Source organism: Suillus discolor (genome assembly GCF_016758755.1).
Source record: "Suillus discolor strain FC423 chromosome Unknown F5147scaffold_71, whole genome shotgun sequence".
Lineage (NCBI taxonomy): Eukaryota > Fungi > Basidiomycota > Agaricomycetes > Boletales > Suillaceae > Suillus > Suillus discolor.
Window position 1 is genome coordinate 91,344 of NW_024541318.1, and position 25,238 is coordinate 116,581.

Sequence of the window (25,238 nt, forward strand, 5' to 3'; positions counted from 1 at the left end):
GAACGGCACCGTTCCCGTGTGTTCGTTGCCCCAAGGATCTGGGTCATTCGCCAACGAGGATAGGTCTTAGTCGCTTAAAATACCTATTCGCTTCGGAACCGTGTTTCCAGTACCACATCAAATTTCTGGGGCAGACATCTCGATAATAGATCCCTTCCTTCCACAGAATAAGGTGACCTGCACGCCAGGTCAACGAGGAAGCATGGGAAATGGGACGAAAACACGTACGTAGTAGGATACATTGACACCACAAGTCGAAAAGCTCATCGATTCAATCGTCGTAAATTTAAGTTGGAGCTTGCGGAATACAAGTATGTAGAGCACGCGACTGCCAGGACGCCGAGCGCTTCTCGGATGGTGGACGTGGAATTCGTGAATGTTGAAAAGGTCTTCACCATGGAGCGCCATAATGGGTCGAAACTTGCGGAATTAAGGATGTAGAGCAGGCGACTACCCTTGGCTTGTTTCTAGAATCCAACAAGGAACAGGGCCTTTGGTGATCTCTTGTTTCGTGATCTCGGAAACCTTTTCTGATGTCTTGCTCGCGAGCGCGTTGCTGCTCGATGTAGGGTGAACCACGATAGACACGTATCTATCGAGGTCTTCGCAAACATACCACGGGCAGAAACCTCGGGGGTGAAGGAGATGACTTGCTGAAACGTGAATCGTTGACTGAGGACGCCGTGAACAAAAACCCTTGGTGGTTTGATCAAGGCACAAATCGTGGGACTCCACTGCGACTTGCAAGTGAGTCTAGCAAGCGTATCCATCTGCTGTCCTTCGCGACTATCGCGACCTGTAAGGATGAAGCGTACATTCCTGTATTTGCTCGGACTTTATAGTAGTAGCGCGCTGCATTTTTGTTGGAAATCACCGCTCACCGCTCAGCCGTCATCTACTAAACATGACACCATTTCTGTTCGTTCCATTCTGCATAATGGCGAGTCACTATCATGCATCTATTCAATTGGTTTACCTACTGGAGACGGATCAAACACGGGCAATCGACGCAAGTATCAGAGCCAAGAAACCGTAGGTAATGTAATGGGCAAAGAGAATCACTGTGAAGATTCTGGTAGAAGTTTGCTAAGCGCAGCCCAGCCCTTGGTATTTTCGAATGACTGTAGAAAACCATCAAGATCTGATTCTGATTCCTCGGAGGTCGTCGGCTGGTCTGCGTCTATTATCGATCGTATTAGTTGTTTGCGTCGATTGAAGGTGTGCGTTTCAAGCACATCGAAACAACCCACAAGGAACGCCCACAGGGACGAGTCTATGTGGGAGCGTGCGGGAGGTTTCACATTACCCTGAAAATGGTACTTCTTCTCGCCACATGCCACAGCGCCTAAAGTCGCCCATTCATCCAACGGACGCAATCTCCGTGATAGAAGGACCCCATTCTCGTAACGCAAGGAGATCCAGGCGAAGCACCAGATGAACGACTCCAGATCATGACGATATAGGTGTTTGACTTCACCTCGTTGACCCTCTTCGGTGAGGAGATCGAGCGCCATGAACGGCACCGTGCCCGTGCGCTCATTGCCCCGAGGACCTGAGTCATCTGCCAATGAGGATAGATCGTAGTCGTTCAAAACGCCTATCCGCTCGCTGTCTTTCCAGTACCACATCAGATTTCCCGGACTGACATCTCGATGGTGGACCCCTTCCTTCCACAGAGTAAGATGGCCTGCATGTGATGTCAACAAAGAGACATGTAGATTCAATGAAACACGTACATGAAATACACTGGCGCCAGACGTCAAAAAGCTCTTTGCCGTGAAGCTGAGTGATGGGGAGGAGCTTGCGGAATACAAGAATGTAGAGCACGCGACTACCCGTAGTGGGTTTCGGAACACCGAGCGCTTCTCGGATGGCGGCCGTGGGATTTGTGAACGTGTGGTGCCAAAGCAGCTGAGGAACATGGTCTTGAACAGTTGCGTGCCTCTTGGCGATCTCCTCAACCTTTTTCAGGATCTCCGGCTCGCTAGTGCGACTCGCCTCGCCCCAAAAGATCTTGGCCACCATCCCATCCTCGAACTTGCCATATTTCTTCGTGAGCGCTTCGCTAGTGACAGGGACCACATTAGTGGCCCGTCCTTGCAGTCCGTAGTGTGTCACTCTTTCGTCGTGGCTGGTGTGAAGCAGCAGATCCACCTCTCCAAGTTTTTCATCCTTGATTTTAAATTCGTGGCATAGTTTCCCCTCAACTTCAATTGGGAGGAAGTCTTTGTTTCGGCCCCAATCGTGAAGCCCGAAGCGTTGTAAAGCATACAACAGCACCATAAATCGCGGAAGATCTTGAATGAAGTTGATACCTGAGCATTGAACGATCCCTTGCCGATCATAATACCAGATCCACATTACATCGTCTGGAAAAGCTGTGGTAAGAGCGCGACCAATCTCAACAGACGAACGAACCCACCGACGACGATAATATTCAGCAAATAATTGACTCCAAGATTGGCCGCAAACATTTCGGCGGCGTACAGACCCGTCTGAACGGTCACATCTAGATCTGCGTCCGCGTCAGCATCCATGTCATTGGGATCCATCTTAGATTTTTTCGCGGTGGATTCCAAAGTGTCTGCAGCCTTGCGCTTGGAGCTAGACCCGCCCTTGGAAGGTTGTGCAGTAGTAAGGCCGGAAGATTGAACTGCTGCTGGGCTGATTTAATTTGATCTTGAGATCGAAAATGAAATCGCTTACGTGCAGCGTCAGACACAGGCTGTGTTGCTGGGGTATGCGAATGGCCTGGCGCAGAAACTTCTGCCTTAAGATGATCCACCGGCAGATACTCCGGTTTGGTAGGGACATGGTCTGTTACTGTATACGTAGAGGATGGTGACTCAATCCCTTTCGTCCTCCCTGGTATCTTTCTCTTGAACTCGATGCAAGCTAGAACATCTTTCCAGGGGAGATTTTTCGGCTTAGCTATTGCATTCGTGTCCATATGAGCCTTGCGCTTCTTCTTGCGCTGCTCGTCGTCCTTCTGTGGGCCCTTCTGTTTGCTGGTCTGTTCGCCCTTCTTGCCGCCTTTCTCATCCTGAAAGGGAGCGCATGCGCTATTCAAAGGAAGAATCACGACGTCGGGCTTCCGAGTTGATTTCTTGGTCTGGTGCATCTGGTGCATGGGCATATCGTTCTGCTGGCAGATCATGTCCACGGTAGGGACAGGAGCACGCATCCCATCAATCTCAATCTCTTCAAGACAAGCGAGGGCAATGTTAGTGGTTTTTATAAAAGGGCCGTAGAAGTTGTTCTCCACTCCTGGACGTACGCTTGCGATGGTTGTGAGCATGAAAACGTCCGATCAGCGAACTTAGAAAAAATCACTCACTATTCGTTGAGGGCTGTCTGAATGTCAGAAGACTTTACGAGAGCAGTAGAAGCCTGCCCATTGCAAACAGGCAGAACCGCCTTGAGGCACTTTTGCAGAAGCTCGGGCTGTTTAGTCTCGGGAGCAGAGGAAGCGCGCTGAAGGAGGGCTTGCAGCATAGCATCTGCCTTGCACTCCTTGACCTGCTCGATATCCCGTTGAATCCATGGGCGGACCTTCTTAACCCTTGATGGAATGTCAGGTTCTACTCGATAAAGACAGGAAATGTGCGCACTTGACACCGAGCACGCCGATGTTCTCGCTGACGACGGAGGCCCCGCGGCTGTTTGGGGTGGATTTTATTTTACTAGCACCTGGAGCTGATGCATTGGCGCGTGGAGGAGTAGACTCAGTCTCGCCGGCAGGGGACATGACACTAGGTGTTCAGCGATTACGCTGATTGAGTGTTACGAGCAGAATTGGTGAGGAGGAAGAGTTAAGAAGACAACAGAAACGACTGCCTTCCTTATATCTGGTCGACCAGTGTGGCGCAAATGTTGTGGACCATCAATCATTAAATCTCAGATGTGGATTGATGTGGCGGTTGGTCGAAGACGCGTTCCCATCAACACGTTCACGTGACCCTGACATGAGTCCGTAGTCACGGTATTAGTACTACTAAATCGGATCCATCAATCCATCAAGAACAAGGTCGATAGCAGTGCACCAGGCCCATCAGTTTATATTTTTCATGGTATTTTACCATACAAATGGTGTTCTGTAATACGCAACTATTATATCGATCCGGGCTTATGCTAGTGCCTAGAAACATTATATTATGATTTCTTCTAAGAATCCTGATTTCGGGATTTATGTTTTAGGGTGGAACGGAGTCCGACGCTCGCTCCAGCTGAGGTTCAGAAAGAAGACAGATGTATGACTCGGTTACACTTCTCGCACACAATGGTTACCCCTTTTAGATCCATGTGCTGCGTGCCCCTTGTGAATGGATATATCGCTGTGTCTTGGGCGATATCAGACGATCAACACATTTGACAAGTTTGAAAAGTACAGTCATTGGTTCAACGGTGTTTGTAACACATACATATCAAATCCCTCGTCCACTCCTAATCGCTCACAGGAAACCCTCCTAGGCTCCAGAACCTAGTACCTTCGCTCATATACTCCCCAGTCAATCTCGCAGCCAAAAGGAAGAGCGATCCGTCCAGAGCTTCTGCACCCTCCAGTTCCGTATCCTTGAAGTAACCCTTAGGCCGTGCGCCATAAAGGGACGAGAAATACGCAAAGGCGCGCTGAATCTTCGGCATATGTTCGTTTGGGTGAGTCATCACAGACTGAACGATATCGAGGAATGGGTTAGCGACCTTGATTTCTGACGAAGGACGTGAGGTGGCGCTCAGGAAGCCTTGAATGTCCAGTCTAGGGAAACCGCATGTGATCCACCACCCAAGAGTCGATGCAAAGTATCCGCGAAGCAAAACAATTTGCGAGTTTTGTGGCAGGTAAGCCAACAGGGATGGAAGGAAGAGACTTGAGGTGACGAGATGCATGCTGGAGCACCCCAAAAATCAGTATTTTTTCACAGATAGCAGATTTGACGCCACTTACTATGTGAAGTCTGCTGTGAAACTTCTGTCTTTGTTCCATCCGCCAATGGTGTAGATGATAGTGCTTGTCCAAATACATTCTTCCATCTTGCGTTCGATTTCGCCTGGCTGCGACGGATCGATCGTCCATTGTTCAGCGTAGTGCCATAAAGTATCACCATGCTCGGACATCAAGCCATCAAAATTGTTAAAATGCTTCTTGATTTCCTTCGGTGTGAATTTCGAATCTTGCATGATCTTGGCAAGAATAGAAAACGCATGGTTCTTTGGCGGTTGTTCGAGTTGAGAGGGCACAGTAGATGCCTTTGTGTTAAGGACGAGGGAGGCAAGCCAAGTTGTTGCCTCTTCCACTCCAGTTGGGCCGCTGGGCTCGAAAAGATACGACGGCAAGAACTCATACTTATGCACGCTGGCCAATGCAAGACCTTGAGATATCTGTCAGGGACTTTTCTACGGCGATGTGTCACATTGCTCGCCTTCGACAACCATGCCTGGGATGCCTAATTCCGCGCCGTATCCTACATGGATGAAGGCGTGGAACAAACCTCCAAGGAAGCGCGCCAACATCACCGGCTGGGCGGACGCGTCTCGTCCCTCTATAAAGTTGTACTTCTTAGAGAAGATGTATTCCTCTAGCGTGGAGCTGAGGCTCCTTTCATCGACAACCTTGATGAAGAAGGATTTGTACGCGGCGTAAAAGCTGGCAAGAAATTTATTGAGCAGGGTGTTGAAGTAAGAATCATAAACTCACTTGTCATCGCCTAAATGTTCAATAAAGTTCTCTTCTGTGACAGCCTCGGGAGACTCAATGGCTGGGCGCTGGTAGGTGGTGTCTTGTTTGTAGAACTCTTCGATCAGAGATCCACTCGCGCCTGTGACAAAAAGTGCTAGCGCGCGATGAGTGATGTGGCTTCATCGACGTTCGAATCAGTAACATGAGATACAGATTAGTTAAGATGCATACGCACTTATGGAACCGCTTGTAGTTGAAGAAAATGTGGTACTTCGTATAGTTTTCCTTCAAGACATATGCCAAAGCTACGACTGCTTCTGGGGAAACACCAGGATACCGCGGAGGGGAAAGCACGTTCGGCGGGGAAGATGGAGAGGGGAACAAGGCATCAAGTTCGCTCCCTGAATAAATCTGTTGAACTGCAGCCATATTTGAGAGGGAAACCAGAATGTGGAATGGTGCATGTGGGTGGATGATTTATATGCTTGTCATATAATCACGCTAATGCATTTTAGGGGATCCGGATCATCTTAAATTAGGAGCATGCGGTTGTGTAATGTAAGCCTGTGCAAAAAGCCTCGGCACTATCATAGGTCCGATAAACACTTACTAGTCTCATCCTCCAGATTATTGCGCAGTATGTGTAATCCGATCACATCGGAGAGTGACAAAGCTGCAGTACTTCAACTGAAGTCAGGCAGATTGGCATCTCTTCAAAAGTTAGCACTAACAGCCCGTCCATCGCCATGATATTACACTGGATATCCTAGACCATTCAACTTCCAAGTACACTGTGAGTACATAGCGTACCGCTTCTATCCTTGACACGCGACGCTAGACATGAGCAACCTTAGATCTCTGTCGAAAAAGAATATGTGTGGCCGGAACCAAGTGAAGGTTGCAGATTAGGAAATAGTCAGGTGGGGACAAGCGCTGGAGTAACGTTGCTGTGTCTGTGGGAGGAAAACGCGGAGACTGGCTAGCACAGAGGCAAAGTATTGCGTGTACAGTCCTTGGAGCACCCATGAACTTTGTAGGCTAAAGTGCTTGAACCAAACAAGTCCTGCAGTTTAATTCAACCACGATGTATTAATGTTCGGCAGAGAACGCATACCGAAAGTCGACGTTACACTTCCATCAGCAGATCGTAAGAGGGCAAGGTTATGATACCCTTAAGATATCATCGACAATGGTTGCATAAAACATGCGTTAGAAAGCAGAAACCGCTTAGCGGACTACTCGCGGTTTGGAATGGGAGATCTTCTGGCTGCGTCCAGTGCGCATGCAGACCTTGGATTGGGAATGGGTGGCATGGCTAGAGTGATAGTACAGTGAGGAAACGGCATTTCAGTTTGGTGAGAGGTGATCATGACGTACGCTAGAAGGCTGTGACCGTTTAGACATGTGAGATGCTGGGGTAGCAGCTCGATATGAGAAACAGAGATGATACACGTGCGACCATGACAAAGTTGATCATACGTGAAAGGTGTATCCATTAGGTACCACCAGGTTCAACAATGGGCCAAGAAGCACAGGCTGCACGATCGTGGGGGACACAAGGCATTTTTAAAGCTGTGCAGCCTCAGGCGCGAGGAGTGACTGGTACATCGTCGGCATAATTTGTGAGAACGGGAAGCGAACCGTCTGCAACCAAGGTTTGAAGCAAACAACCTTGTATCTCAGGTGACATTAAAGATGTTGGAAACAGGACTAAACTCGCCTATGCAGTAGCAACAGTCAAGACGCCCACCATCCCTCCAGCAAGTCTACTTCAACTGTGCTCAACACAACCAAGCTCGGCCACAATGTCGAAATAAGCAACGGAGCCCATTGATACTCCCCACACAAGTGTTTGAAGTTGATGAAAATGTATATATGTTCATTCGCAATCCCCAGGATACCAGTGAACGACATATGGGCATGGTGGGACTTGTAGAAGAATGGAGCTGTATGGAAGAAAATGGAGGGGCATCACGAGTGGGTGAACACATTAGCTGTACTCTAAGCCCAGCGATTGATAGCAGGCAATGGTTCGGAGGTCGGAGAGCTCATCACCTGCCGGTGGAATGGAGACACTGAGACTCGAGCCATGGAACTCCAGCGCAGGATCGATTTTCTCCAGATGCTGATGTAAAGAGTGCTGGCCATCGCGAGTCACTACATGGACGACGAAGCTGTGGAATATAGAAATATAGCAGGTTTCATAGAAGGTATTCCTATCGAGCTTGCTCGTGAGCTAAATCAATAATTTCAATTTGGTTAGAAAGTTGGATGCGGTTAAGATACATACTAGTGTTGTCTTTGTGCTAAGCTTGTCCGTCTTTGTAACATCATGTGCATGAGCGACAGTGATTCACCACACTGATAATGATATCTACACCGTAAAGTGGCCGCTTGCGATACTTATTCTACCCATAAACAACTGGAGGTTATACGTACTGCGATCGGCAAAGGCAACGTATGTACAAGCAAAAAAATCACTGCGAAAGGCTGCTGAGTTCAACCCAGCTCGGCAAGTCTGTAAACATATGTAGAAACCCATCGATATCTTCAATTTCCTCGTCGTTGGAGTGCTCGACTATTCCTCGGGCAATTAGACGATCGAGCCGAGCCGATCTACGGCTGATATATTCTCGAAGCACCTCCACACACTCCACAAGAAACATCCCTATGCGTGAATCGATGTCCGAGGGATAATGAATTCGCAGGTGACTTAGAAAAACATATTTCTTTTCGCCGCATGTCACAGGGTTTAATGTCGCCCATTCATCCAAGGGGCGCAATTCCGCTGGTAGAAGGATTCCCTGCCTGTAACGCAAGCAAATCCAGATAAAAACCCACGTAAATGACTCCAGATCATGGCGATACAGGTGTTTGACTTCGCCTTGCTGACCCTTGGCGGATAGAAGATCGAGCGCCATGAACGGCACCGTGCCCGTGCATTCGTTGCCCCGAGGTCCTCGGTCATTCGCCAACGAGGATAGATCGTAGTCGTTGAGGACACCAATCCGCCTCCCATCTTTCCAATACCACATCAAATTTCCAGGGCTGACATCTCGATGGTAGACCCCTTCCTTCCGTAGAGTAAGGTGGCCTGCACACTACGTCTACAAAGGGACACGTAAAACCAATGAAATACGTACACAAAATACACTGACGCCAGACATCAAAAAGCTCTTTGCCGTAGAGCTTCGTGATGGGTAGGAGCTTCCGGAATACAAGAATGTAGAGCATGCGACTGCCCGTGGTGGGTTCCGGAACACCAAGCGCTTCTCGGATGGCGGACGTGGGATGCGTGAACGTGTGGTACCAAAGGAACTCGGGAACATGACCTTGGACAGTTGCGTGCCCCTTAGCAATCCCCTCGACCTTTTTCAGGATCTCCGGCTCGCTAGTACGATCCGCCTCTCCCCAAAATATTTTGGCCACCATACCATCCTGTAAGTTGCCGTGTTTCTTCCTGAGCGCTTCGCTAGCGACAAGGACCACATTAGTGGCCCTTCCTTGCAGTCCGTAGTGCGTCACTCTTTCGTCGTGGCTGGTATGAAGGAGCAGATCCACCTCTCCAAGTTTTTCATCCTTGATTTTGAATTCATAGCATGGTTTCCGCTCAGCTTGAACTGGGAAGAAGTCCCTGTTTCGACCCCAATCATGAGCCCTGAAGCGTTGCAAGGCATACAACAGCACCATGAATCGTGAGAGGTCTTGAATGAAGTTGACGCCTGAGCTTTGAATGGTGCCCTGGCGATCATAATACCAGGTCCAGATCACATCGTCTAGAAAAGCAGTGGTAAGAGCGCGACCAATGTCGGCAGATGAACGAACCTACCGATGACAATAAAATTGATCAGATGATGAACGGCAAGATTGACCGCAAACATTTCGGCAGCGTACAGACCAGTCTGAACTGTCACATCTGGCTCGTCGAGGTTGACCTTTGATTTTTTCCCGGCGGATTGCAAAGTGTCTGCAGCCTTGCGCTTGGAGCTGAACCTGCCCTTGGAAGGCTGTGCAGCAGTAAGGCCCAAAGATCGAACAGCTGCTCGGTTGATTTAGTGTGATTTTGGAATCAAAAATGAAATCACTTACGTGCAGTGTCCGACACAGGTTGTGTTACTGGAGCCTGCGAAGGGTCTGGCGCCGGGGCTTGAGCCTTAAGATGATCCACCGGCAGATATTCTGGTTTGGTAGGGACATGGTCTGTCACTGTATACGAAGAGGGAGGTGATTTGATCCCTTTCGTCCACCCTGGGGTCTTTCTCTTGAACTCGATGCAAGCCAGAACATCTATCCAGGGGAGTGGCGCTGGCGGCTTTTCCGTTGCATTCTTGACCATGCGAGCCTTGCGCCTCTGATAGTCCTTTGTGGCATTCTTCTGGTCGTCTTTCTTTTTGCCCTTTTGTTTGCCCTTCTTGCCACCGTTATCATCCTCAAAGGGAGCACATGTGCTATTCAAGGGAAGAATTACGACGTCAGGCTTCCGAATTGATCTCACCGTCTGGTGGGTTTGGTACATAGGCATATCGTTTTGCTGACAGATCATGTCCACGGTGGTAACAGGAACACCCATTCCGTCGACCTTGATCTCTTCAAGACAAGCGAGCGCGATGTTCGCGACCTCAATAAAAGGGCCGTAGAGGTTATTTTCTGCTCCTGGAGATATGCTTTAGGATCATCGTAAATGCAAAAGTCCGATCAGCGGAGGAGCACTCACTATTCTTTCAGTGCTGTCTCGATGCCCGAAGAGGATATGCCTCCAGTGGAGACCTGTCCATTGCAAACAGGTAAAACTCCCTTCAGGCACTTTTGCAGGAGCTCGGGCTGTTTCGTCTCCGGCGCGCAAGAGGCGCGCTGTAGGAGGGCTTGCAGCATGACATCTGCCTTGCACTGCTTGGCCTGTTCGATGTCCCGTTGAATCCATGGCCGGACCTCCTTAATCCTTCATGAAAGGTCAGGTGCTACTCCATAAGAACAAGAAAGGTACGTACTGGACACCGACCAAGCTGATGTTCTCGCTGACGACGGAAGCCCCACGGCTGTTAGGGTGACATTCACAATTTCTGGCATTTTCATGGCCTTGTCGTGAACTCCTCATGGTAATGGACATCCATGGCAGCGCTATGTACCAAAAACTCGCAGTATATAATGTCATATTTAGGCTTTAGCACGAGCGGAATTATATCCAATTAATAATTAGTCCCCACGGCTACCATATCAAGCCTAGGACTCCTCAATTCACTGATGCCTAAAACACCGGCTCCAAGCGCAGTCGGGCACAGTCCTAAGCCATTCAACTTCGTAGTGCACGCCGTTATCAGCATCCATAGAAACGGCAACCTAGCTATAAATGATCTCCCAATAGATCCCACTTCGAAACAAACATAACGATGAACCTATTTGCCATTCCCTCTCCATCAAGTCTCTGGACAACCGTACGTTCGGGTGGCGCAATTAACGCTGCTTGTTCATTTGCTGCATTATGGGCCCTTGTCAAAGTGTTAAGGATGCTTCGCTGGCGAGTCAAGACGACTCAACTGCTGGGTCCGCCTCGTACCAGCCTCGTATATGGCGTCTCGCGCGACCTCGCCTCATCTCACGATAGAGCTGCAACTTATGAACGTTGGGCGACGGAATATGGGGTAGTGTATATGATCCCGAGCGTCCTCGGGCAGACCAACGTCGTGCTGTGTGACCCGAAAGCTATTGCACATTTCTACGCTCGAGAGACATGGACATATGTGAAGACGCCCCTTACCTTGGCGTTTCTGGAGTCATCAGTATGTAACCATCATCATCTTATCTCGTCTTTCTTATATATCTTGTCAGATCGGTAAAGGGTTGCTATGGTCTCAGGGAGAAACCCACAGGAGGTGCTGTTCAGCTCTTGTCCTTGCGCAAGCGACTAACTGACTTCCTGCGAATTAGGCAGCGGAAGGCGCTCACGCCAGCATTCAGTAATGCGGCCATTCGGAAACTCACATCGGTGTTTTATGACTCAGCATACAAGGCGAGGATTTGTGGTGCGAGAAATGTTTCATCTCTGAACTTGATATCATACCTTACAGGCCAAAGGACAATGGGATAATGTTATAGAATCGAGCAAAGATGACGATGCGGTCATCGAGGTCCAGAACTGGTGCGTGGCTTTTCTGACTTAGCAAGTGCCATTCCTAATCGAAACGATTCAAAGGATGAATCATATATCGTACGCGAAAATATTTTGTCACTGACGCCTCGAACTGATGGAACATCAGTTTGGACACGGTTGGGATTGCTGGTTTCTCCCATGATTTTGGTTCGCTCGATGGAAAGCGCGTCAGCGTGGCCGAAGCGTTTGATACCCTCGGAAGCAACCAACCTTCAGCAGTGGACACAGCTGTTTTCCTGCTTGCATCAGTATTTCCTATCATTCTCAAGATCCCCAACAAGCGGCAGAATCTGTTCAAGAAACTTGGCATAACCATGGAACAAATATCCAACGAGTTATTGATTCGCAGCCGCCGGGAGAAGGACGCGGATATGAGTCAGGGAGGCGAGGAGAATTCCCTCATCGGATTGTTGAGTATGCTTTTCGAAATATTGATCGTAGTTCTTTGATTAATGTGGTGATCAGTTAAATCTGAAGGTCAGGATGCCGAGCTTCATATGTCGGTGGAGGAAGTAGTGGCTCAGGTCCGTGGCGACGATGTATCACAGCCATGATTTGCGAGCTGACATCCGGCAGATGAAGGTCTTGCTTCTCGCGGGTTATGAGACGACATCCAGTGAGTCGGTTTCTTGCCCGCTGCTATCACACTTGCTGACTCTTCGTCTACAGTCAGTCTGACGGTGAGTTTACTGCATAATTACTCCTGCGCACTTTATTGATGCGTTTGTCAGTGGGCACTGATCGAGCTATCACGACACTCCGATGTGCAAACCAGGCTCAGAGAAGAACTGCTTGCCTTTGGCCCTGATCCGACATACGACCAATTAAAGGCCAACCTCCCATACTTGGATGCGGTTGTGCATGAAACCCTACGACTTCATCCTCCAGGTGCCAGAATCCACTCGTCTTGTGAGTGTGTATGTCTACATGTGAATAGACACGACAACTTTAAGTCCACAGGCAGCAGAAGATGACGTTCTTCCCTTGAGCGAACCTGTGCGCACGATGTCTGGCAACATGACGGATAGTATATCTATAGCGAAAGGGACATTGATCACGATATCAATGGAGGCAATCAATCGGTCTTTGGCCATCTGGGGACCTGACGCGAAGGAATTCAAGCCTGAGCGTTGGCTGACTGAAGACGGGATCAGTGGGAAGGCCAAGGAAGTCCAAGGTCATAGGCATCTGCTGACATTTGTTGATGGCCCGAGGGCGTGTCTTGGAAAAGATTTTGCGATCATAGAATTCAAGGTGAGTGACGTGGATTAGCCAGTTTGGACGTTATTTATCATGATACAGACGGTTGTATCAGTTCTGGTGAAGAACTTCGTATTTGAGATGCGGGATGGACCAGATACCCCAGTCGAAGTTGTCAGGGGAGTTTTATCCCGTCCACGTGTTGTTGGAGAGGATGGTACTGGAGTGCCTTTGAGAGTTCGTCGGTATGAATGATTGGTTGCGCTGCGCCTTTGACGGCTGGTTGACATAAAATGTCGATTTGATCACTTTGCTTGAAATCATTAGGAATTTTGTCCGCTCATATGTAGTACCCGTACCTAGACACCTGCCACTCAGCCTGTAATGCAGAAACTCTGTTTGTATTAAGTATTTGTCATGCAAAGCACTACCTTCCCTCGGGCTGATTTGCAATATGATAGAATACCTCGCATATGTTCGTTTGTGAGTGGATGGTTCAGATCCCAAGTTCAAGCTACTTAGTAACACCCCGCACTTCATAAAGATCAATTGTCCACACAGCCGTCCAGGATCTTTGGCAGTTGCAAAGTAATCACGCAACTATGGTGTGGTATTGAGAAAGGTAACTGCGTATCATACTGACATGCAAAGTGATCATATTGATATTTTATGTCAACAGCCTTCAATGGTGCAGCGCAACCAATCATTCATACCGACGAACTTTCAAAGGTACTCCAGTACCATCCTCTCCAACAACACGTGGACGGAGTAAGATTCCCCTGACAACTTCGACTGGAGTATCTGGTCCATCCCGCATCTCAAATACGAAGTTCTTCACCAGAACTGATACAACCGTCTGTATCATGATAAATAACGTCCAAACTGGCTAATCCACGTCACTCACCTTGAATTCTATGATCGCAAAATCTTTTCCAAGACACGCCCTCGGGCCATCAACAAATGTCAGCAGATGCCTATGACCTTGGACTTCCTTGGCCTTCCCACTGATCCCGTCTTCAGTCAGCCAACGCTCAGGCTTGAATTCCTTTGCGTCAGGTCCCCAGATGGCCAAAGACCGATTGATTGCCGGGATTGATATAGTGATCAATGTCCCTTTCGCTATAGATATACTATCCGTCATGTTGCCAGACATCGTGCGCACAGGTTCGCTCAAGGGAAGAACGTCATCTTCTGCTGCCTGTGGACTTAAAGTTGTCGTGTCTATTCACATGTAGACATACACACTCACAAGACGAGTGGATTCTGGCACTGGAGGATGAAGTCGTAGGGTTTCATGCACAACCGCATCCAGGTACGGGAGGTTAGCCTTTAATTGGTCGTATGTCGGATCAGGGCCAAAGGCAAGCAGTTCTTCTCTGAGCCTGGTTTGCACATCGGAGTGTCGTGATAGCTCGATCAGCGCCCACTGACAAACGCATCAATACAGTGCGCAGGAGTAATTATGCAGTAAACTCACCGTAAGACTGACTGTAGACGAAGAGTCAGCAAGTGTGATAGCAGCGGGCAAGAAACCGACTCACTGGATGTCGTCTCATAACCCGCGAGAAGCAAGACCTTCATCTGCCGGATGTCAGCTCGCAAATCATGGCTGTGATACATCGTCGCCACGGACCTGAGCCACTACTTCCTCCCCCGACATATGAAGCTCGGCATCCTGACCTTTCAGATTTAACTGATCAACACATTAATCAAAGAACTACGATTAATGTTTCGAAAAGCATACTCAACAATCCGATGAGGGAATTCTCCTCGCCTCCCTGACTCATACTCGCGTCCTTCTCCCGGCGGCTGCGAATCAATAACTCGTTGGATATTTGTTCCATGGTTATGCCAAGTTTCTTGAACAGATTCTGCCGCTTGTTGGGGATCATCTTGAGAATGATAGGAAATACTGATGCAAGCAGGATAAAAGCTTTGTGCACTGCTGAAGGTTGGTTGCTTCCGAATGTATTGAACGCTTCGGCCACGCTGACGCGCTTTCCATCGAGCGAACCAAAATCATGGGAGAAACCAGCAATCCCAACCGTGTCCAAACTGGTGTTCCGTCAGTTCGAGGCGTCAATGACAAAATATTTTCGCGTACGATATATGATTCATCCTTTGAATCGTTTCGATTAAGAATGACACATACAAGTCAGACAAGCTACGCACCAGTTCTGGACCTCGATTACAGCGTCACCATCTTTGCTCGATTCAATGGCAGTATCCCATTTTCCTTTGGCCTGTATCGTATGGTATCAAGTTCAGATATGAAACATTTCTCGCACCACAAATCCTCGCCTTGTATGCTGAGTCATAAAACACCGATGTGAGTTTCCGAATGGCCGCATTACTGAATGCTGGCGTGAGCGCCTTCCGCTGCCTGATTCACAGGAAGTCAATTAGTCGCTTGCGCAAGGACAAGAGCTGAACAGCACCTTCTGTGGTTTTCTCCCTGAGCCCATAGTAGCCCTTTGCCCACCTGACAAGAGATATAAAAAAGACGAGGTAAGATGATGATGTACATACTGATGACTCCAGAAACGCCAAGGTAAGGGGCGTCTTCACATATGTCCATGTCTCTCTAGCGTAGAAATGTGCAATAGCTTTCGGGTCACACAACACGATGTTAGTCTGCCCGAGGACACTCGGAGTCATATATGCTACCCCATATTCCGTCGCCCAACGTTCATAGGTTGCAGCTCTATCGTGAGATGAGCCGATGTCGCGCGAGACGCCATATACGAGGCTGGTACGAGGCGGACCCCGCAGTTGAGTCGTCTTGACTCGCCAGCGAAGCATCCTTAACACTTTGACAAGGGCCCATAATGCAGCAAATGAACAAGCAGCGTTAATTGCGCCACCCGAACGTACGGTTGTCCAGAGACTTGATGGAGAGGGAATGGCAAATAGGTTCATCGTTATGTTTGTTTCGAAGTGGGATCTATTGGGAGATCATTTAGTATAGGTTGTCCGTTGTCGTTTCTTATGGATGCTACTAGACAACGGCATAGTTCGTACAGGCACAGGACTGCGCTTGGAGCCGGTGTTTTTCGTCAGCAGGAATTATTCTAAGAAGTTCCAAAAATTGATTGAGAATCAACACTCTAAATCTTGATTTTGGGATGTATGTTCTTAATTAGAGTCCGACTCCCATGCCATGTTCCACAGCAAGAAGACCCTGAATCCTGCAGTTATCTGTCAGTATTCTTTTGTTTTCCATAGGTACACATAATTGTTAGCCCTTTTAGATCCCCGTGCTGCATGACATTACTGTTAATGGGCATCGTCGTGTATCTTGGGGTGATGTCGAACAATCAATGCATTTCCCACTGTTCCGACACTCCCTCGCAAGAAACCCTTCTTGCCTCAGGGTCTCATACCCTCGCTGATATACGATCTCGGGGCCTTGAGAAAGAGCGATCCATCCGGTACTTCTGCGCTTTCCGGCTCCGCACCTTTGGGCTGTGTGTTATAAAAGTGCAGACAAATAAAGGCGCGCAGAGCCTTCAATACATGATCGTTTGTAGATCAAACATTAATGTCCTAGACGAAGCTTTCAACTTACAAGTCCGCTATGAGGATACCGCGGTGCTTCCATCCTTATCCTGTACGCAACTCTAGATATGCTGCAAAAGCCTCGGCGATAAACACTTACTAGTCTCATCCTTCAAATTATTGCGCAGTATGTGTGATCCGAGCATCGGAAAGCGACAAAGCTGCAGTGCTTCTCGGCGCTGAAGTCAGGTAGATGCATCTCTTCAAAAGTTAGCACTAACATGTCGACGACAACCCGTCCATCGCCATGATGTTACATGTGATATCCTAGACCATTCAACTTCCAAGTACACTGTGAGTACATAGCGTACCGTTTCTATCCTTGACACGCGACGCTAGACATGAGCAACTTTAGATCTCTGTCGAAAAATGCTGTGTGGCCGGAACAAAGTCAAGGTCGCAGATGGGAAAATAGATAGGTGGGGACAAGCGCTGGAGTAACATTAAGTTGTATTGTGAATCTATAACTGAAAGTTACAAGTATCGATGCGCGGAACACCGTGTGCAGGGTATAAAAATTACTCAGGTTTGCTGAGCTCAACCCAATGACCTAGACTGGTAAATTTGGATAGAAAAGCATCGAGATCCGGGTCTTCGGCGTTGGGCTGCTGGCTTTCTCCTGAGCTCGATGTAAAGCGAAGATAGTATCGGTTGTCGGCATCCCTTTTAAGCACCAACATACAGTTCACAAGGACACCCCATGTGAGTTTATCTATGTCCGAGGGCGCAAAAGGGGTCAGACTGTGGAGGAAGTCTAACTTCTCCTTGCGACATGCAATAGCGTCTAAAGTCGCCCACTCATCGAGAGGGCGCAATCTCCGTGATAGAAGGACTCCCTGCCTATAACGCAAGCAAATCCAGGCGAAAACCCACATAAATGATTCTAGATCGTGGCGATATAGGTGTTTGACTTTGCCTTGTTGACCATCTTTGGTGAGAAGATCGAGCGCCATGAATGGCACCGTGCCCGTGCGCTCGTTTCCCCTAGGACCTGGGTCATCCGCCAACGAGGATAGATCATAGTCGTTCAAAACGCCTATCCGCTTGCCGTCTTTCCAGTACCACATCAGGTTGCCAGGACTGACATCTCGATGGTATACCCCTTCCTTCCACAGAGTAAGATGGCCTGCATGTTATGTCAACAAAGAGACATGTAAACCCAATGAAACACGTACATGAAATACACTGACGCCAGACGTCAAAAAACTCTTTGCCGTGAAGCTGAGTGATGGGGAAGAGCTTGCGGAACACAAGAATGTAGAGCACGCGACTGCCCTTAGTGGGTTCCGAAACGTCAAGCGCTTCTCGAATTGCGGACGTGGGATTCGTAAACGTGTGGTGCCAAAGCAGCTCAGGAACGTGGCCTTGGACAGTTACGTGCCTCTTAGCGATCTCATCAACCTTTTTCAGGATCTCCGGCTCGCTAGTGCGACTCGCTTCTCCCCAAAAGATCTTAGCCACCATCCCATCCTCGAACTTGCCGTATTTCTTCGTGAGCGCTTCGCTAGTGACAGGGACCACATTGGTCGCCCGTCCTTGCAGTCCATAGTGCGTCACTCTTTCGTCGTGACTGGTGTGAAGCAGCAAATCCACCTCTCCAAGTTTTTCATCCTTGATGTTGAACTCGTGGCATAGTTTCCCCTCAACTTCAATTGGGAGGAAGTCTTTGTTTCGGCCCCAATCGTGAAGCTCGAAGCGTTGTAAAGCATACAACAGCACCATGAACCGCGGGAGATCTTGAATGAAGTTGATGCCTGAGCATTGAATGATCCCTTGTCGATCATAATACCAGATCCACGCGACATCATCTGAAAAAGCCTTAATAAGAACGCAGCCAATCTCAACAGATGAACGAACTCACCGACGACAATAATATTCAGCAGATAGTTGACTGCAAGATTCGCCGCAAACATTTCGGCGGCGTACAGACCCGTCTGAACGGTCACATCTAGATCCGCGTCCGCGTCAGCGTCTTTGTCGTCGTGGTTCCCCTTGGATTTTTTCGCAGCAGATTCCAAAGTGTCTGTGGCCTTGCGTTTGGAGCTGGAACCGCCCCGGGAAGGTTGGGCAGCAGTAAGGCCAGAAGATTGAGCTGCGGCTTGGCCAATTTAGTTTGATCCTAAAATCGCAAATATCATCACTTACATGCAGTGTCGGATGCAGTTTGTGTTGTTGGGGTCTGTGAAGGGGCTGGGTCTGGGTCTGCAGCCCTAAGATGATCGACCGGCAGATATTCTGGCTTGGAAGGGGCATAGTCTGTCAATGGATACGAAGAGGGGGGTGCCTTAATCCCTTTCGTCCTCCCTGTTATCTTTCTCTTGAACTCGATGCAAGCTAGAACATCTTTCCAGGGGAGATTTTTCGGCTTAGCTGTTGCATTCGTGTCCATATGAGCTTTGCGCTTCTTCTTGCGCTGCTCGTCGTCCTTCCCGTCGTTCTTCTGTGTGCCCTTCTTGCCGCCCGTCTCATCCTGGAAGGGAGCGCATGCGCTACTCAAAGGAAGAATCACGAGGTCTGGCTTCCGAGTTGATTTCTTGGACTGGTGCATCTGGTGCATGGGCATGTCGTTCTGCTGGCAGATCATGTCCACGGTAGGGACAGGAGCACGCATCCCATCAATCTTGATCTCTTCAAGACAAGCGAGGGCGATGTTAGTGGCTCTTATAAAAGGGCCGTAGAAGTTGCTCTCCACTCCTGGACATACGCTTGCAATTATTTTGAGCATCAGAACGTCTGATCGGCGAACTTAAGAGCGAGCACTCACTATTCATTGAGGGCTGTCTGGATGTCAGAAGACTTTACGAGAGCAGTAGAAGCCTGTCCATTGCAAACAGGCAGAACCGCCTTGAGACACTTTTGCAGAAGCTCGGGCTGTTTAGTCTTGGGAGCAGAAGAAGCGCGCTGAAGGAGGGCTTGCAGCATAGCATCTGCCTTGCACTCCTTAACCTGCTCGATATCCCGCTGAATCCATGGGCGGACCTTGTCGACCCTTGATGGAATGTCAGGCTCTACTAATAAAGACAGGAAATGTGCGCACTTGACACCGAGCACCCCGATGTTCTCGCTGACGACAGAAGCCCCACGGCTGTTTGGGGTGGATTCTATTTTGCTAGCACCTGGAGCTGATGCATTTGCGCGTGGAGGAGTAGACTCAATCTCGCCGGCGGGGGACATGACACTAGACGTTCAACGATTACGCTGACTGAGCGTTGTAAAACTGGTGAGGGGAATAAAACTAAGAGCCACAAAAAAGTGCTGCTTGCCTTATATGTGGTCAACCAATGTGGCGCAAAATGTAGTGAACCATCGATCAATCTGATGTGTCAGATATGGATTGATGTGGCCGTTGTAATTTGTAAACCGTACAATTCAGAATTTCGAGTCCAAGGACGCGTTCCCATCAACACGCACACGTGACCCTGACTTATTTGATATTCCCAGTCCGAAAATCGATTTCAGTCAAGTTCCATCTACAGTAGATTCTATACTCTAGTGCTCTGTCAATTCAAGATCGATTGCAGCGCGTCAAGTACTTCATGTTTTTCTATGGTGAAAGGAACTCCGCTATCTACTACACACATCTTAGCCGCAATCAACCATCGGCGCCGATGCTCACTCCGAGTTCCTAAGAAGTTCTTCTAAGAATCTAAATTTATATTCTTAGATCCAGAGTACAATGGAGTCCGGCGCTCGCGCTATGTTCCACAGAAAGAAGACCGTCAAATCCGGTTTCATACTCTTGTTCATTATGATATACTTGGGCGATCTCGCGGCCTTGAGATAGAGCGATCCATCCGGCACTTCTGTGCTTTCCACTTCCGTACCCTTGAAGTAGCCCTTTGGGCTGTGTGCTATGAAGTGCAGAGAAATTAAGGTGCCAGGAGTTTGCTAGTGCTCTTGTGTGTGTATGTGTCAAATATCTCATCAACTAGCAGCCGTCTCTGCTCACCTCGTTCCCTTCGTCTTCCAGCGATTTCCATTTGGTCCGAAGAGCCTCGTGACTATTTGATGTATCTAGAAGTAAGTAACTTTCATCAGCTATCTATTTGCAAGCCTCGTTTGGGTGCAGCAGGTGTAGTCCAAGCGAGCTGCCAAGTTGAATAACTTGAAGTTGGCGGAGGGGCACTGGAACCGATCCCATAGGGAAAAGGAAATTTTTTAAGGAGGGCATTGAAAGAGTCTGTGGCTGGCGGCGTAAGTAAGACCAATACATGTTCCATCTTCAAGTCTTGATGTTCATCGGCCCAGCGAGTTCTGCCAGAGTGCTCCATGCTGTTTCAAACAGAACGACGGGGTAGTATCCTGATGAAGATGGCGGCCAGTCATGATTTCTGGTACAGAATACTCGGCAACGATTTTTTAGAGTGAGCTACTCGAGTACCATGAGCACAGTTGATGATGGTTTCAAGAGAAACTCGACCTGGATGTCAGATGTCGGACTCCGGTAATAGGTATGCCGCATTGCGCTCTGGCTACTGGCTAACGTTGGGCTAACGCCACACGTACTCGACTCGATCAGAATTCTCTATTTTTTTGTCCTCTTACAATACACAGTCCATATGTGAGGCAACATAGCGAGCAATGAGCATCTTGTGGAAAATAATCTTGAAGAACGTCAAATTAATGACGTTGAAGGAATCAGAAGGATGAGTACTGATTACTCTGTCGTGTAACGTGGTATATAATGTTCGTTGTTGAGGCCAACGCAGTCCCAAGGTAGAATACACGACGCAGGCACTATGTACAATATCGACAGGCAGCAAACATCACTAGTGGGGAAGGTTAGACATACGACATTCCGCATTTATGAGAGTCAATGACGTACCAGGAAATAATCCGGAACACGCCGTGAAACCAGCGGCTCTCCCGCTCGGGGGGCTGGGTCAAATTGTAGGCTGCGGATACCATTCGAAATGAATAGTAGACAAACCAAGTAGGTAAAACACTTACAAGCTGTATGATAATTTTTCATCTATCTCCATGATCGCCGCCTGGTTACCGCATCTGTAACAGTAATTCGGTGCGCTAAAGATTGTCACGACATTCCGATCTTGACCCCAACTATAACCTGAGCATCAACCACGCGTGAGCACACAAGCTAGCGTCGTATTGAATGTATGCATACCCTCCATGACGAGCTGATGTGCTCGGGCGACAAGGGTCAATCCATTATTATGGTTGAAAGCCTCGGATATATCCTGCCCAAAGGTGTACCCCGCCCCGCGGGGTGAAATGCCCCAACCACACCGGTCGTCTGGGTCAGACCACAGAAGGTCACACATGGGACCTTCGTGAGGAACTTCTTGCACACGGTCGATTGAGCGGACGTGATCTAATGTGTCGATAGAAGGTGAGAGACCGCCATGCAGGCAGAATATCTTAAAGTCAGAAGATTAGCCATTGGGAATGGAAGTAAGGTGATTTGCGCAGCGTGTTTGTATGGGAATAAGAGACTCACTTGGTTATCGATGAGGGCAGTAAGGGGAAGGTAGTCAAACAAATCGGTGAAGAACCGCCACACATTAGCGTTTCCATATTTCCGCAAGCACTCGTCATAGAAGCCGTACACCTGCGTGATTTGTCGGGACTCGTGATTTCCCCGTAGAATTGTAACGCGGTCGCGATACCGTAACTTGAGTGCCACAAGCAAAGTTACTGTTTCGACAGAGTAGTACCCTCGATCCACGTAATCGCCCATGAAGAGGTAGTTGGTATCTGGTGAGTTTCCGCCAATACGAAATAGCTCAGAAAGATCATGCTGCGCGTCGAGTAAACCAAGTATGAGGAGCACGATACGCGCACAAGACAAGATCAGCGGTCCAGATTACAAGAATAAACAGGAACGCACAAATTGACCATGGATATCCCCGCATACAGTTACTGGGCATCGTACTGGCTGTACGTTTGACTCCTCCATAAGGATCTCTCTCGTCTGTTATGGCTGCAGTCAGATCGAGTGCAGGTGGCGTCTTTATCGGAGTCAACGAACCTTGTCGCATAATTTCTTTACGTCTGCTTCTGTTAGTTGTTTACACTGACTGAGTTGTTCGATCCAGGCATCGATCTCGTGCTCCATGATAGGTTTGGGTTGTGCTAGAAGTTTTATGACAGAAGAAGAGTACGAAGGGCGTTCTTAGTAACTTCCTCTAAACTCCAGGTCACGGTATCACGCACTCACTATCAGGGTTATTGTCACGCAATAATCGTGTCACGTTTAGCTTCCAAAACGCGACGCGTTCAGCAACAAAATCATGGCTCAACAAGAAGCTGTATATGCAACTGACGAGGTGATTCGCATAAGCCAAATCATCCCATACTTAGTGCTCAATTATTCCAGTATGGCCGACCGTTCATCATCCTCAGGGACCAGGGAAGAAAAACAAGAACTCATGGTGTAGAGGCGATCAAAGTGGGCGATTTTCTTCTTGATCAACAGTCCTGAGTTCACGAAATATATTCAAGTCACACATTCTTGCGGCACGGACAGTGGCAAACATAATCCGGACTTCTCTGGGGCCTCGAGGTGAGCTCTGTTTAGCCGCTGCACCACAGGAGCTTGATTGATCAATCATGCAGGGTTGGATAAAATCCTCATATCACCCGACGGCGAGATTACTGTGACGAATGATGGTGCAACTATTTTGGGACAGATGGAGGTCGAGCATCAAGTTGCAAAGCTCCTTGTGCAGCTGTCCAAAAGCCAGGACGATGAGATCGGAGACGGGACCACTGGTGTTGTTGGTACGATCTCAACTACCCATCTCTTTCCTTTTATTGAAATACATCTGAAGTACTGGCTGGTGCACTTTTGGAGAAGAGCGAGGATCTGCTGGACCGTGGTATTCATCCCATCCGTATAGCAGATGGTTTTGACCGGGCCTGTGCTGTTGCCTGCGAGAAACTCGACACCATCTCAGATCGCGTCGAGTTCTCACCTGAAAACAAAGAAAATCTTTTGAAGACCGCGATGACCAGTCTAGGCAGCAAAATGTGCGCCAGTCCTTTCTTTCTTTCCTTGAATATACTTAAATTTGGCCCAGCGTGTCGAAGGAGTTGCAGCAGTTCGCTCAGATCGCGGTCGATGCTGTTCTAACAGTTGCAGACCTTGAGCGCCGTGATGTTCCCTTTGACCTCATCAAGGTTGATGGCAAAGTTGGTGGCTCCCTTGCTGACACGACGTTGATCAAGGGCGTTCTCATCGACAAGGATATGTCCCACCCACAAATGCCCTCTTTCGTGCGCGATGCTCGCCTTGCAATTCTCACCTGTCCCTTTGAGCCTCCACGACCCAAGACTAAGCATAAGCTCGAAATCACGTCTGTAGAGGAGTTTAAGCACCTCCGTGATTATGAAAAGGAGAAGTTCGAGGACATGATCAAGATGGTGAAGGACACTGGAGCAAACTTGGTCATTTGCCAGTGGGGTTTTGATGATGAAGCAAATCATTTGTTGATGCAGAACAAGCTGCCTGCAGTTCGATGGGTTGGTGGGCCAGAAATTGAGGTGAATTTCACAAGTTCTCCCTACCGTGAAAGCATTACTGATGTTCTTTTCTTAGCTGATTGCCATAGCTACACAAGGTCGAATCGTTCCCCGATTCGAGGATCTTACAGCGCAAAAACTTGGGAAGGCAGGTATCGTGCGGGAGGTCACGTTCGGTACGACCCGCGATAAAATGCTTGTTATTGAAGAGTGTGCCAACTCCCGTGCGGTCACAATCTTTGTGCGCGGAAGCAATAAAATGGTCTGCCTTCTATTCACCCTCACTGCACATAATCTGACGTTAAGGCACATAGATCGTCGATGAGGCAAAACGTGCCCTACACGATGCTATCTGCGCGGTCCGCAATCTTGTCGTAGACAACCGCGTGGTCTACGGGGGTGGTGCTGCTGATATCAGTTGTTCTATCGCCGTCTCGAAAGCTGCCGATGAGATTCCATCCATTGAGCAATATGCAATGCGTTCTTTTGCAGCTGCTCTCGACGCGATCCCCCTTGCACTTGCTGAGAACAGTGGTCTCTCGCCAATAGAGACATTGACAGAAGTCAAGAGCCGACAAGTCACAGAGAAGAATTCCAGACTTGGAATCGACTGTTCTGGAAGGGGAGAGAATGGTGCGTGATACCACGTTGCATACTTGAAACGCTTGAATCAAGTTTGGAATTCTAGACATGAAGAAGCAGTTCGTTTATGACCCTCTGATTTCAAAGCGACAACAATATCTACTTGCCACCCAGGTACGAACCTTTTATTGCCACTTTGATGCACGATGTCTCAATGCGTTTTCCCAATTGCAGTTGGTTCGAGCAGTCCTGAAGATAGGCAAGTCGATGATGTCTCTTGCCGATCAAACGCTAATTGTTCCTACAGACGATGTTATCGTAGCAGGTGAAGCAGAAGAGTAGACTAGTTATGTCTAGAAGTAAAGACGGGAAGCAGACACTGACATTTAGTAAACATCCTCATGTAATTTGAACTTCGAAGCGATTCGCTGTGTTAAAGTTCTCCCCGAACATGCTGCAGGTGATGCTCTCGGAACTTGCAAACTTTTATTAGCATTACGCCATGTTTATATTTGTTACAGATGTGACGATATTGATATTAATCTGTAGATTGATCCAATCTACGGATAAATATTGTACTCAAGTCTTAGC

General features: G+C 48.4%; 9 protein-coding genes across 9 annotated transcripts; 3 read left to right on the forward strand and 6 right to left on the reverse strand.

Annotated features, from left to right (window-relative positions):
- Nucleotides 1-891: 891 nt before the first annotated feature.
- Nucleotides 892-3,932, reverse strand: F5147DRAFT_393129 (uncharacterized protein). Its single transcript, XM_041429573.1, has 6 exons — nt 3,612-3,932; nt 3,338-3,562; nt 2,707-3,278; nt 2,423-2,659; nt 1,737-2,369; nt 892-1,687 (listed from the first exon to the last, which is right to left on the reverse strand). Exons 1-6 carry the CDS (start codon nt 3,746-3,748, stop codon nt 1,059-1,061), a joined length of 2,433 nt encoding a protein of 810 aa, XP_041288084.1. The 5' UTR covers nt 3,749-3,932; the 3' UTR covers nt 892-1,058.
- Nucleotides 3,933-4,304: 372 nt separating this feature from the next.
- On the reverse strand, nt 4,305-6,138 carry F5147DRAFT_716977 (uncharacterized protein). Its single transcript, XM_041438630.1, has 5 exons — nt 5,913-6,138; nt 5,696-5,854; nt 5,421-5,644; nt 4,946-5,369; nt 4,305-4,888 (listed from the first exon to the last, which is right to left on the reverse strand). Exons 1-5 carry the CDS (start codon nt 6,104-6,106, stop codon nt 4,444-4,446), a joined length of 1,446 nt encoding a protein of 481 aa, XP_041288085.1. The 5' UTR covers nt 6,107-6,138; the 3' UTR covers nt 4,305-4,443.
- Nucleotides 6,139-8,009: 1,871 nt separating this feature from the next.
- Nucleotides 8,010-10,805, reverse strand: F5147DRAFT_763590 (uncharacterized protein). The gene is made up of 7 exons (XM_041440650.1): nt 10,666-10,805; nt 10,392-10,616; nt 9,767-10,341; nt 9,507-9,716; nt 8,821-9,453; nt 8,519-8,771; nt 8,010-8,485 (listed from the first exon to the last, which is right to left on the reverse strand). Exons 1-7 carry the CDS (start codon nt 10,782-10,784, stop codon nt 8,155-8,157), a joined length of 2,346 nt encoding a protein of 781 aa, XP_041288086.1. The 5' UTR covers nt 10,785-10,805; the 3' UTR covers nt 8,010-8,154.
- Nucleotides 10,806-10,915: 110 nt separating this feature from the next.
- On the forward strand, nt 10,916-13,288 carry F5147DRAFT_755005 (cytochrome P450). The gene is made up of 12 exons (XM_041440312.1): nt 10,916-11,454; nt 11,504-11,547; nt 11,603-11,684; nt 11,743-11,813; nt 11,868-11,882; nt 11,932-12,239; nt 12,291-12,349; nt 12,402-12,441; nt 12,495-12,505; nt 12,557-12,713; nt 12,763-13,079; nt 13,128-13,288. The coding sequence occupies exons 1-12, from the start codon at nt 11,065-11,067 to the stop codon at nt 13,278-13,280; spliced, it is 1,647 nt and encodes a 548-aa protein (XP_041288087.1). The 5' UTR covers nt 10,916-11,064; the 3' UTR covers nt 13,281-13,288.
- A 440-nt stretch (nt 13,289-13,728) lies between these two features.
- On the reverse strand, nt 13,729-15,944 carry F5147DRAFT_818605 (cytochrome P450; the record flags this gene model as incomplete). The annotated part of the gene is made up of 12 exons (XM_041443618.1): nt 13,729-13,881; nt 13,930-14,223; nt 14,275-14,451; nt 14,503-14,513; nt 14,567-14,606; nt 14,659-14,705; nt 14,770-15,080; nt 15,130-15,144; nt 15,198-15,261; nt 15,314-15,408; nt 15,464-15,507; nt 15,555-15,944. The coding sequence occupies 12 exons, from the start codon at nt 15,942-15,944 to the stop codon at nt 13,729-13,731; spliced, it is 1,641 nt and encodes a 546-aa protein (XP_041288088.1).
- Nucleotides 15,945-16,151: 207 nt separating this feature from the next.
- On the forward strand, nt 16,152-16,665 carry F5147DRAFT_717027 (uncharacterized protein). Its single transcript, XM_041438631.1, has 2 exons — nt 16,152-16,521; nt 16,576-16,665. The coding sequence occupies exons 1-2, from the start codon at nt 16,290-16,292 to the stop codon at nt 16,647-16,649; spliced, it is 306 nt and encodes a 101-aa protein (XP_041288089.1). The 5' UTR covers nt 16,152-16,289; the 3' UTR covers nt 16,650-16,665.
- A 330-nt stretch (nt 16,666-16,995) lies between these two features.
- F5147DRAFT_393285 (uncharacterized protein) lies at nt 16,996-19,942 on the reverse strand. The gene is made up of 7 exons (XM_041429574.1): nt 19,847-19,942; nt 19,621-19,785; nt 19,348-19,572; nt 18,729-19,288; nt 18,445-18,675; nt 17,759-18,391; nt 16,996-17,709 (listed from the first exon to the last, which is right to left on the reverse strand). The coding sequence occupies exons 2-7, from the start codon at nt 19,755-19,757 to the stop codon at nt 17,102-17,104; spliced, it is 2,394 nt and encodes a 797-aa protein (XP_041288090.1). The 5' UTR covers nt 19,758-19,785; nt 19,847-19,942; the 3' UTR covers nt 16,996-17,101.
- A 1,388-nt stretch (nt 19,943-21,330) lies between these two features.
- Nucleotides 21,331-22,728, reverse strand: F5147DRAFT_717040 (Metallo-dependent phosphatase-like protein). The gene is made up of 6 exons (XM_041438632.1): nt 22,573-22,728; nt 22,432-22,515; nt 22,042-22,341; nt 21,709-21,961; nt 21,534-21,651; nt 21,331-21,478 (listed from the first exon to the last, which is right to left on the reverse strand). The coding sequence occupies exons 1-6, from the start codon at nt 22,657-22,659 to the stop codon at nt 21,397-21,399; spliced, it is 924 nt and encodes a 307-aa protein (XP_041288091.1). The 5' UTR covers nt 22,660-22,728; the 3' UTR covers nt 21,331-21,396.
- A 14-nt stretch (nt 22,729-22,742) lies between these two features.
- Nucleotides 22,743-25,238, forward strand: F5147DRAFT_717041 (chaperonin Cpn60/TCP-1 family). Its single transcript, XM_041438633.1, has 11 exons — nt 22,743-22,870; nt 22,921-22,992; nt 23,046-23,106; nt 23,160-23,324; nt 23,375-23,573; nt 23,624-24,086; nt 24,142-24,327; nt 24,380-24,698; nt 24,754-24,821; nt 24,882-24,906; nt 24,955-25,238. Exons 1-11 carry the CDS (start codon nt 22,835-22,837, stop codon nt 24,987-24,989), a joined length of 1,629 nt encoding a protein of 542 aa, XP_041288092.1. The 5' UTR covers nt 22,743-22,834; the 3' UTR covers nt 24,990-25,238.

Excerpts from the sequence above, each read along its gene's own strand:
- F5147DRAFT_717040 (XM_041438632.1), bottom strand. The coding sequence starts at position 22,659 with ATGGAGCACGAGATCGATGCCTGGATCGAACAACTCAGTCAGTGTAAA. Across the intron at positions 22,342-22,431 it reads GGGATATCCATGGTCAATTT|CATGATCTTTCTGAGCTATT; the intron begins GTGCGTTCCTGT and ends CTCGACGCGCAG. Across the intron at positions 21,479-21,533 it reads GAAAAATTATCATACAGCTT|CCTACAATTTGACCCAGCCC; the intron begins GTAAGTGTTTTA and ends TGGTATCCGCAG.
- F5147DRAFT_755005 (XM_041440312.1), top strand. The coding sequence starts at position 11,065 with ATGAACCTATTTGCCATTCCCTCTCCATCAAGTCTCTGGACAACCGTA. Across the intron at positions 11,455-11,503 it reads TGGCGTTTCTGGAGTCATCA|ATCGGTAAAGGGTTGCTATG; the intron begins GTATGTAACCAT and ends ATATCTTGTCAG. Across the intron at positions 12,240-12,290 it reads TTCCCTCATCGGATTGTTGA|TTAAATCTGAAGGTCAGGAT; the intron begins GTATGCTTTTCG and ends TGTGGTGATCAG.
- F5147DRAFT_716977 (XM_041438630.1), bottom strand. The coding sequence starts at position 6,106 with ATGGCTGCAGTTCAACAGATTTATTCAGGGAGCGAACTTGATGCCTTG. Across the intron at positions 5,645-5,695 it reads GAACATTTAGGCGATGACAA|CTTTTACGCCGCGTACAAAT; the intron begins GTGAGTTTATGA and ends ATTTCTTGCCAG. Across the intron at positions 4,889-4,945 it reads TTCACAGCAGACTTCACATA|CATGCATCTCGTCACCTCAA; the intron begins GTAAGTGGCGTC and ends GGGGTGCTCCAG.
- F5147DRAFT_393129 (XM_041429573.1), bottom strand. The coding sequence starts at position 3,748 with ATGTCCCCTGCCGGCGAGACTGAGTCTACTCCTCCACGCGCCAATGCA. Across the intron at positions 3,563-3,611 it reads ATCGGCGTGCTCGGTGTCAA|GGTTAAGAAGGTCCGCCCAT; the intron begins GTGCGCACATTT and ends CATTCCATCAAG. Across the intron at positions 1,688-1,736 it reads CTGGCGCCAGTGTATTTCAT|GCCATCTTACTCTGTGGAAG; the intron begins GTACGTGTTTCA and ends CATCACATGCAG.
- F5147DRAFT_763590 (XM_041440650.1), bottom strand. The coding sequence starts at position 10,784 with ATGTCCATTACCATGAGGAGTTCACGACAAGGCCATGAAAATGCCAGA. Across the intron at positions 9,717-9,766 it reads ACCTGTGTCGGACACTGCAC|CTGTTCGATCTTTGGGCCTT; the intron begins GTAAGTGATTTC and ends TCAACCGAGCAG. Across the intron at positions 8,486-8,518 it reads CATGATCTGGAGTCATTTAC|GCAGGGAATCCTTCTACCAG; the intron begins GTGGGTTTTTAT and ends CTTGCGTTACAG.
- F5147DRAFT_393285 (XM_041429574.1), bottom strand. The coding sequence starts at position 19,757 with ATGTCCCCCGCCGGCGAGATTGAGTCTACTCCTCCACGCGCAAATGCA. Across the intron at positions 18,676-18,728 it reads AACTGCATCCGACACTGCAT|CTCAATCTTCTGGCCTTACT; the intron begins GTAAGTGATGAT and ends GCCAAGCCGCAG. Across the intron at positions 18,392-18,444 it reads GCTGAATATTATTGTCGTCG|ATGATGTCGCGTGGATCTGG; the intron begins GTGAGTTCGTTC and ends AGGCTTTTTCAG.
- F5147DRAFT_717041 (XM_041438633.1), top strand. The coding sequence starts at position 22,835 with ATGGCTCAACAAGAAGCTGTATATGCAACTGACGAG. Across the intron at positions 23,325-23,374 it reads CGGGACCACTGGTGTTGTTG|TACTGGCTGGTGCACTTTTG; the intron begins GTACGATCTCAA and ends ATACATCTGAAG. Across the intron at positions 24,087-24,141 it reads TTGGTGGGCCAGAAATTGAG|CTGATTGCCATAGCTACACA; the intron begins GTGAATTTCACA and ends TTCTTTTCTTAG.
- F5147DRAFT_717027 (XM_041438631.1), top strand. The coding sequence starts at position 16,290 with ATGACATTACTGTTAATGGGCATCGTCGTGTATCTTGGGGTGATGTCG. Across the intron at positions 16,522-16,575 it reads AAAAGTGCAGACAAATAAAG|ACGAAGCTTTCAACTTACAA; the intron begins GCGCGCAGAGCC and ends TTAATGTCCTAG.